This window comes from Haliotis cracherodii, unplaced genomic scaffold, assembly GCF_022045235.1.
Source record: "Haliotis cracherodii isolate W230 unplaced genomic scaffold, xgHalCrac1.p SCAF_18, whole genome shotgun sequence".
Taxonomy (NCBI): domain Eukaryota; kingdom Metazoa; phylum Mollusca; class Gastropoda; order Lepetellida; family Haliotidae; genus Haliotis; species Haliotis cracherodii.
This window is the reverse complement of record NW_027266273.1, coordinates 982,780-993,495: the sequence shown is the minus strand read 5'-3', so window position 1 is coordinate 993,495 and position 10,716 is coordinate 982,780. Positions and strand designations below refer to the sequence as shown.

At 40.1% G+C, this 10,716-nt stretch overlaps 1 protein-coding gene across 1 annotated transcript; it reads left to right on the top strand.

The window, feature by feature from the left end:
• Positions 1-714: 714 nt before the first annotated feature.
• On the top strand, positions 715-7,984 carry LOC139466091 (GTPase IMAP family member 9-like). The gene is made up of 5 exons (XM_071248105.1): positions 715-754; positions 1,262-1,318; positions 2,426-2,533; positions 5,275-5,400; positions 6,275-7,984. Coding segments are annotated over exons 2-5 (1,416 nt in total). The 5' UTR covers positions 715-754; positions 1,262-1,317; the 3' UTR covers positions 7,456-7,984.
• The last annotated feature ends 2,732 nt before the right edge of the window (positions 7,985-10,716 follow it).

Here is a 10,716-nt window from a genome sequence, read left to right as displayed (position 1 = left end):
ACCCTGATAACTATAACAGCTGACTAGTTCGATATTGTTCATTCCAGACGTGAAGGTTGACGATGTTTTTCTCGCTGATTTGTTCCTGAAGTGTATCAATTTGGATTTAGCTTCATTTATTTCCATCTTATTCTCCAGACACCAGGTGCTGAGTACATCATGTACAATGTTCATGTTATCCTCGTTCTCTGTAATCAAAACAATGTCGTCAGCATAGGCTAAAATTCCAACGTTGATATCGTCGACGTCTACACCAAGAGCCAGTTCGTTCACAGTTGTTATTAAGTCGTTATCATAAATACCTTGTATCACACGCAATCACATGGCATATTTATAATCTGTAGTTGGCAGAGTGACCTGTTGTGACGTACTCTGAACAAGCATGCTAATCTGGACATATGGAACACTGTAAGGTATTCTTTTCACTATTTTGCAAGCTCAACCTTCTGTTGAAAGTTGTACCGTTAGTCGAGATTACAATATCTTTATATGACGTCTCATTTCAGAATTTCACAATCTTGACTTTCCCTAAAAATAATTTTAACCAAAAAACACGACATGCGATGTATTTGTTATTTCGCAATATCGCTCTTTCACAGTTTAATTAGCAGTTTTCAAAGTCGAGATTGCAAGCTCACGAATATGTCCCTTACACTGGTCCATATGCGTATCTGATAACATATCTGTGTTACCTTGCATATACATCACCTGCACGTTTCTGTTTGGGGCCTCTCCAACGATACATCAGCTAAATGTAGGTACAAATTTCCAATAGCTGATATTTGCTTAATATATTCATGAATAGCTTTTGTGTCTGCCTTACAAACTTCACATAAATATCCCAAACTTTCATGTTGGTGATGTGCACAGTTTACTATACAGTGGGCCCATGGAGTGTCCAGTTCTCTAAGGCGCCGCAATTCGCTTTGCATTGTTTGTCTTGGTTTGTCAGCACCATACCCGTCCCCTTAGAGTAGTAAACGTGTAAGACCTGGCCCCACTTGCACAAAGCGATCTTAGCGCTAAGATGATCTTAACTCCCATACTTTACCATAGGCTTCTTAGTACTAAGATCGCTTTGTGCAAGTGGGCCCTGTATCACTTCGGGCTTTCCTCTCGCATCAAGCTGAAACGACGTGATACAACTGGAAAACTGTTCAAATGCTCACTCACTCATTCACAATACAAAACAGTAAGATGAGCTTGTTGCAAATATATGTCAGAGTACGATGTTTCATTTACAGCTTTAAGTTTGTTTCAGATCAATAACATTGGACCACATTAGCAGATTTATTCAGCTTGATCCATTAGAACAAAAGTAAGCTTAAAAGCCTCATACAGTACCTTAAAATTTATTTACCTGTATATTTTTCTTATCATTTCCGTCATCAGTCGGGGTCACACTAGGCGAGGCATTTAAGGCGACGCAATTTGCTCTACAGAGCTGCGTCCCTTACTCGTGCAGGATCCTATAATCACCATGATTATGGTCTTTGCTCATTTGAGATCTGTTTTTCCCCAACAAGAAGCTGATATGCCGTGATATGACTGCAATACAGTTCAAAGAGGCGTTCAACTAAACTCACTTAAACACAGGGAACATATATGAAAGCGACGAAACCCTTTTGATATTCATAAGAAATATCTGCCCAAAACAGAGTCGATGATACGATTCCGACTATATCATTAGCACGTGTTTATGCGTTTGCAATGACACATTGTTCCTGTACCTTTACCCCTGTTATGGGCGTTGAGGTAGCCAGGTGGTAAGCGTTGATGCGATTCCCCACATGAGTACATTGTGTCAAGCCCATTTCTGGTGTCCCACCTCATCATGGTCCGGGGGCGGTCGGGTAGCTTACTGGTTAAAGCGTTCGCTCGTCACGCCGAAGACCCGGGTTCGATTCCCGACATGGTACAATGTGTGAAGCCCATTTCTGGTGTCCCCCGCCGCGATATTACTGGAATATTGCTGAACGCGGCGTAAAACCATACTCACTCACTCACTCACTCACTCATAATGGTCCTGAGACATTGCTAAAACCTCACAAAAATATACTCACTCATTCAGTAAAGTAATATCAGTCTGATATTTTGTTTTGTAAAATTGAATATTATTGTAAATAGTTTCATATCGATCATGCCATGGCCAATATCTAAAAAAGACCAGAAAAAACACACTATTGAATATTTAGTGCTCTGGAAACAGCTGTCAATAGAAGTTGGTTTAAGATGAATATGTTTCTGTGTTTTGTTAAGGAAGGGTAATTAAAGTATATACATTTATTTGAAAAAGGTGCAACGAAGTTGAATGTTTTAAATGACATGTTGAATTTTCAAGATGCTAATTTGAATGTTCCAAATAGTATAATGCAACATAAAACTTTTACTATATTGGCGTTTACACCATGTCTATATATTCCAGTGTGGGTCTGCTCCAAGTGTTTCCATGACAACAATACAAATGATGCATTTTGTACAAGTTGTAAAGCAGCAAGAAAAGAGGATGATAGGCCTAAAATTCCCATTCGAGGTAAGTAAAGTTGAATTAACTCATAGTATCTATATTGCAAATGTCCGTTTGGTACACTACGGGGTGATGTAAATGAAAGATCTAGGTTTTTTTAACCTAAGATGTACAGGAATCCTTACAGGGAGAAAAAGGCTTAGCACCTTAATGTACTGAACTGTGGTCATATTTCAACGGTTAATGAAAATACGCTAACTGTATTCCTTCTTATAAATGATGATCTTAAAGGGAGACTTGGTTCGAACAAACTGGCATACCAAAATCAAGTCGATAAACATATTATTTTTTTGTAACTCAAATGTTCTGATGTTTATGAATCTAACATCTAATACTTAGGTAACATAGGGTAGACCAGTCAGTGCCTTCCGCCATGACCTATGTTGATTTAAGGTGTATGACAAATGGGGAGTGTAACTAATGGGAGAATACCGTGAACAGTAAATCAGTGATGACACGACAATAGGTGCTTGCGCACGCACGCACGCACGCACGCACACACACACACACACAGATGTAAGATAAAATCGGTTCGTAAGAACATTTATCGAATATGGGCACTTCTACATCTCTAAAATATACTATTCCAAAAAAGAAACGTATAAGGCAGAAATCTGAAGAGACAATGGTTTAATTCAAACGTGTATAACTATTCAAAAACCATACTCAGTAGCATGAAATTTGACGTGCACATGGCAGAACCACGTGTGTATACGATGATAATGATCACCACAGGCTAAACAGTCATGATTTTGTTCAGCGTCCACAGAAGTGTCAGTACCTGTTATGTCCACCACGTGCACGAATAACAGTTCGGACCCGCCTCGTCATGGACTGGATCAGACGCTGTATAACTGATTGAGGAATTCTCCACTTCTGCTGAAGAAATGTAGATGAGTTTGAGGTTGACGTACACGCTGACGTAGACGCCGATCAAGTTCATCCCAAAGATGTTCTGTGGGGTTGAGATCCGGGGAACGAGATGGCCAGGGGAGCACAGGAATGTTGCTATTTGCCAGATACTCCATGGTGACATGTGCTGTATGTGGCCTGGGGTTGTCTTGCTGGAATAACTCCCGTCGGACGTCAATGACTGGGAGAAGGTGTTGCTGAAGAATATTGTCCCTATAGCCGTCAGGTTTCCTTGGACATGGATAAGATTAGTACGGTTGGTGTAGGCTATCGCCGCCAACATCATGACACTTCCTCCACCGAATCTGTCCACTTGATGTACACAGTTAGGAACATAACGTTCATGGACCCGTCTGTAAACTCTGTTTCATCCATCCCGTCTCTGTAGAAGAAACCTAGATTCGCTGAACCATATGCGCCTCCAGTTTCGTAAGTTCCAGGCCGACTTGTTATTGCACCAGCGGAGACGTTGGACGCGATGCTGACGTCGTAGCACGTTCCCGAAGTAGGGTCTCCGGGCTCTCAGTCCAACCTCTCCCAGTCAGTTCCGTACTGTTTGCCCCGATATCCTTCGAAGTTCAGGGACCCTGGCCGCTGTGCTCTCAGCTGTATTAGTACGATCACGTAAATGTAGGACCCGGATGCAGCGATCCTGAGCTGCTGTGGTGACTCGAGGTCTTCCGGTGCGTGGACGGTCGTTTGTCGTACCCGTAAGGTTGTAGCGTGTTGCGAGTCGAGAAATCGTACTCTGGCTTACATTTAGACGTCTTGCAACTGAAGATTGCGACTCACCAGCCCCTAGTCTTCCAATGGCGATATTGCGAGTCGCAACGTCTAGACGTGGCATAATGATTCCGTCGTGAAACTCTTCAAAACTGATTTCACATTTCGAATGCGATATGGCATTTTATAGACAGATACAGCATGCAACTCATGGCTCAATTTGCACGTGCAAAATGAGTTTGGTTTCGTTTTGGTGATGTGTTGTCAGAAATTTGTAAAACGTCTTATCAAACACAACGTTTTGCGTTTTGGTGTTTTTTTTAAAATACAGATTTGTATAGAAGTCTCCTATGAACAGATTTCTAACATATTTTATCGATTCAGTTGACATATTCTTTGATCACAGGAATTTTTTAAATTCAGAAATACCTATGCGTTTCTTTTTTGGAATAGTATAGTTTTATAATTTATATACTGTTTCATTTTTGTCGATCTCATTTTATATAATTTACGTAAATATAAAGCTATCAAGCGTAGTACATCCATCACAGAAGTTAAATATATTTGCAAACGTAATATTACGTTTATAACATTTCTGAAATGACGTACAAATAGATGATAGCTTTGATAGATAGATAGTGTTGAAACTAAACACGATATGTTAATTGCGAATTTCGTCTGCTGTGTATACGTGCAGATAGTCTACTGCTTAATAGTAAAGAATGAAAGGATTTAAGAAATGTATTCGCTTTGCAACACAGTGGGGAGCAGTTTTAATGTCTTTATTTTGTAGTTGCTTATAAGCGGATTTATTTATTCCAAATCTCGTATGGTCGATAGTGTGAACAAATACTCCATAAATACTGAACAAAGCATACTTTCATGACGCATAGCCACGTCGATAGACTCATCGATTACATTTATGGCGTTGTTGACTTCATTTATTTACATAAGAATTTCAGCTTAATTCAACATGACTAAAATGGATTGTTAATTAACGCTGGTATTGTTAAGTTCGTAATCTTTTTCTCTAGGCAATTTCATACACACAAGTAAAGACCATTGTTACTTCTGATACTAATGCGCAAATAAAATAGCTTGTTGTTTTTCAGATGCCCCATCTTGCGGGAAGTGCAAATTGCCAATAGATCCTAACCTTGGCAAGTGTCTGAAATGCAAGAAGATGGATTTGCGAAAAGTGATAGCACGCCCAGTTCCTCGAGCCTTTACTGTCAGGGGTTGGTATTTTCCTTATCCATATCAAGCCTTAAATGCTATGTACAGGGTACAGTGTTTTCCTTATAAAACCAAACACATCTTCATCAGTTGAAAATCAGTATCCCAGTCTTCCACACCAGTGTACGGTTTGGGTGAAAACATCAAAGGATGGGATTTTGTGTTAGAGTTGTTTTTCCTTCACCGCTTCAAGAGTTTCAATCTTTCAATCAAATTTCTTTCAAATGGTGTAAAACCAGTAACGTGTAGTTCTTTGGTGAACTTTGTAAAGTTGTTTATGTAGAACCATTTTAAAAACGAATAATTTAATTCTTTCTTACTATAAATCTAAGGATTATTTCAGGATGATACGTATTGTTTGTTTATGTTGTTTCCCACACAACCACAATGAACAAAGCAGGCCGCGGGTCCATACCTTACTTTGAACAATATTAAAGTTATATCAAAAGGTGTCGGCTGGGGGCGAGCCTCATTGACGCAGAACACATGTACCGTCCACTATGAAAATGGTTCTGATAGACCAAGGATCATAATAGGAGAAAATCTACATTCGAACCCCAGTCATTGGATTCTCGCTTGCCTAATGGATCAGCCCATATTGATCACTGTAAAGTTGGAGGTGATATTATTCTTACTTTGTTTAGGGATCCTCAGATTTAGAATTTCAGCATTTAACTACACAGTAAATCAACAGAGGAAGATCAGTTTACCCTGTGAGTTTGATTAAAACGCAAATTTGCACATATATGTATTTCGAATTAAAAAAGATTTATTTTTATTTTCTGTGTGACCATTTTGAGAAGGAACCGTACACCCAGTGAATAAATGAGACGTAACCAACTAATCATTAAACGTCGAGCTTATGTGTATTTCCAGACACAGTGGAAGACCTCAGGATGATATTGATTGGCAAAACTGGTGGTGGAAAGAGTGCTACAGCAAATACGATAATAGATAAGGAGGTATTTACTTCAAGTGTCTCTTTTTCATCTGTCACAAAGACGTGCGAGTATGCAAGTGGTGAACGGTTTGGCCGCGTGGTTCAACTGGTAGACACGCCAGGTCTGTTTGACACTAATTTGAAGAAAGATGTGGTAGAGACTGAGATCAAGAAAAGCGTTGCAATGTCCTCTCCTGGTCCACATGCCTTCCTGTTGGTCACATCCTTTACACACAGATTCACTGACGAGGAACAGAAAGTTTTCAAGGAAATCGACGGAATGTTCGGAGAGGGAGTTACAAGGCACATGATTGTTGTCTTCACAAGTAGGGATCAGATTGACAAGATGACTGTCAGTGAGTACCTTTCATGCGCCCCTGAATGCCTTCAGCAGTTACTGAAGAGTGCAGGCGGAGGTTATCTCAGCTTCAACAACAAAGGACAACATGAGGAGAAGGAAGAAGATGTCAAGGCTCTCTTTTCTCGCATTGACCAGATGGTGGCCAAACAAAATGGAGGAGCTCCTTTCGCATCGAGGATGTTCCAACAGGGAGAGGAAATGATGAAGGGAACAATCATCAAGACACTGAGGGACGAATATACGGACATTAAGGATGTAGTAGAAGAACAGCTTGAATTGGAAGTGGAAGAAAAGATGACAAGGGATAGAGAATTCTATCAGAAACTTCTGGAGGTAGCGCCCGAAACTGCAGAAACTATGAAGAAAGAGAGGGAAGCAAACAGACTGAAAAGCCTCCAAACTGTTGCAGAGATAGAGAATACCTTGGATGATGTGGTGACGAAGGAGATGGAAATGGTGGTAAACAAAAACAAAATAATAATGCAAATCGAACAAGTTGAGGGGGCAGAACGAGCGAGGATGTGGCATGAACTGGCCAATGCTGGGGAGATCATCAAGCAACTAACAGCAGATAGAAAAAGAGCTGAAGATGGGGTGAAAAAGGAACGGCTGACATACTCAAACATGTTAATGTCACAGATGATTCGGGAGCAGGAACGAGAGAAAGTTAAAACTTGCGAACGCGATGCTATTCGTAACTTAAAGGCGGCCATTGAGACCGTCCCAATCTTTCTAAATCTGTTCAGGGATAACTGACATTTGATGACAATTCCAATGCCTTGTACGACATTAATTTGGGCTTTATTTTAGACACCAAGTAGCCATTTTTAAGATAACTAAATAGAGTTGGTGTCTTACTGAAACCAGGAAGAATGCATTTGAGGTAAAGAAATTACGTCATTTGTTTTGCCTTCGTTTCACTTTTACAATACCATGTAATGTAGATATAAACGAGGAAACCCTTTCCATAAATCATACGAAATCTCTTCCTAATGAGATAGTCCATCCGATTAAATCGCGAGCATGTGTTTATGAATCATTATCAAATAGTGACGAATTCTCGATTAGGTGAGCATATCCTTGCCCATCGGTAGCACCTGTTACTACTAACACATGCAAAGATAAGTGAACTGTTCACCTGAAGTTAGTTTCTACCCTTTGTTAATTTCCACCTTTTGTTATCTTATTTTGTTGTCCTTATCTGCTCTCTGCCTAATGGCATTCATTCATCTGATGAAGGTGTAAGCATATACTCCGAAACTTTGTATTCCTCATAATAAAGAAGTTGACATCCATGTATTCTCTTCCTTATGTTCATCTAAATTGCGTGAGTTAGTTGGGTTTAACGCCACTTTTAACAGTATTCCAGTTATATCACGACGTGTCAGCTTAATGTGGGAGGAAAGCCCGAAGTGATGCAGGTCTCAGACGTTTACCACTTCGGTGAAACCCACGAGCACGGGTATGGTGCTGACAAACCCAGAAACATAATCGGGGCGAACCGGGATTCGAACCCTCAATCATAGGTTTCTGGCGTGCCCAAGGGACGCAACTCTGCACAGCGAATCGCGGCACCTTAGACGACTGGGCCACCCGCGCCCCCATCATCTAAAGAAAAACAGTATGGAACATGCCGTACAAATGAAAATAGAGAAATGCATCTTATATCATTTTGGTTACTGGTGCGTCAAATTTTGAAATGTTGGGAATATTATCACCCTGATCATAAACTTTTGAGCAAGAGTCGTTTACGCACTTTGAAATCTTAGCAGAAAGACCATCCTCGATTATACCTTAAAAGATGTGAAATTTAGACGCAAAAGGCTGAAGCTGCTGAAATATTGCTGGACATAAAAGGCAAAGTTGACTATTGGAAAGTTGAAGTCAACCCTTTTGTCATTGGTCAGTTTTTGTCACTCTGAATCTTTATACATAGATCTGAATTTGAAACTGATAGGGCGTTTTCACTGGTCTTTTCACTTTATTTCTTGTTCAGGCGGGTAAATCAGTTATGTTGTCTGCGAGGAAGTCCGACACCATCTTGAAATCATAGAAACTGTGCATGCATGTTTCCACCAATATTGACACATAACGTTGGCGGGGTTCTGATCCAGTTTGAAATTTTCAATTTCTTCAGCCATTCTTAAAACCACATAAGTTGTTTGTGTAAATTAAGGATGGAGTGGTTACGATGTGTGATCTGGTTGATAGTGTGTCATCGTACCCCGAATGCATATGTCGTTGCCAACACGTCATCTCATTTTCAGTTGCTGTATTACAAGACTAATCTTTAGGATCAATCTCCTGTGCTTGTATATGAAAATAACCTATGATTCGTTCTATACATAATCGAAAAGTTTGTTATCGTTTTCTGTAGTACAATTACGAATAATCCACGGCGATTAATTCCGTCAAGAATAATTAGCGAATAATCCGTTCATTTCTGCGAAAACTAATGTATTGATTTCTACCTAATAAGGAGTTTTATGGGACTATCACGCCGTCAACGCGCGGCTGTTCATTTGGGTGCATACCCCATTAGCCTGGGTCAGTTGGCCTGTAGAGGCAAAGGCGCTTAGAATAAGGCCTGTCCGGAATGGATCCCGATAGTCTACACCCCTACTGGAGTGAGTGAGTTAGCGAGTATGGTTTTACGCCGCTTTTAGCAATATTCCGCAATATCACGGCGGGGGACACCAGAAATGGGCTTCACACATTGTACCCATGTCGGGAATCGAACCCGGGTCTTCGACGTGACGAGCGAACGCTTTAACCACTAGTCTACCCGACCGCCCTACCCCTACTGCAAAAAATGATCTTGTCCTGTTGTACTGAACAGAACAGAACTGTTTTTGCAATCAGGCCGTATCACACGGTCATGTGATGACTTACAGTGAATGAGTGAGTTGGGTTTAACGCCGCTTTTAACAATATTCCAGTTATATCACGGCGTGTCAGCTTAATGTGGGAGGAAAGCCCGAAGTAATGCAGGTCTCACTTCGGTGAAACCCACGAGCACGGGACGAACCTGGATTCGAACCACAATCATAGGTTTTTGGCTTGCCCAAGGGATGCAACTCTGCACAGCGAATCGCGGCGCCTTAGACGACTGGGCCACCCGTGCTATATATACACAATAATCAAGAGATGTAATGGCAATCATAATATTAGGGACAATAACATATATTATTACATTTACAAATTATATCTGTATTTTCATTGGTTGAGAAAGGGTCACATGACTTTCCTCATAACACAGTATTGCTCTGCGACCCCATGCAGCGATCAAAAGTCATATTGTTGCCCTGCTGATTTTGCCAATGGACTCCAAGGAGAAAAATGTTTTCAGCCAATCAGAGAGCGTAACGCAATGTTTTTTCTGCATCATCTTCTGTGACTCCCCGTGACATCTGATTTAAATATTGCTGAATTTGAAATATTCTCGTTTTAAAAATTGTGTAATAAAATAATTATTAGCCACAATTCTGAAAATACCATGTGTTATGGTCATCATGAATGGTCAATTATTGATACATATATAGAGAGAGACAGTTATACGAATCATTTTCATGCCTTTTTCGCAAAATTTGGAGAAAACATATTAAGATACTAGACTTTAGACTGACAAACAGACAGATAATTAATTTCATTAACAGGCCATCGTCCCGTATCGTTCACATATTATAACTCGTCACGATATGGCTGAAATACTGCCGATGTGACGTTAAATATTAACTCACTCACTCACATATCATAAGCATGGTAGTCATCTTCAACATATTTACAGTTTTACAGTAAAAGTTTTCTGAAGGCACGAATATTGGTACTCTGGGATAACTTCATGAAATTAATAATGTTTCGTTTACGAAAATAGCATATGTCTTCATAATTACTTCTTAGCTCTCTAAAATATTTACATGAGAATAATACATAAAATTCGTCACCAATACAATTAGACTGACAAAGGTTCCATTTTCTTTCTATTGAGGTGTCGTTGGTCCTATAACACGAGACCCC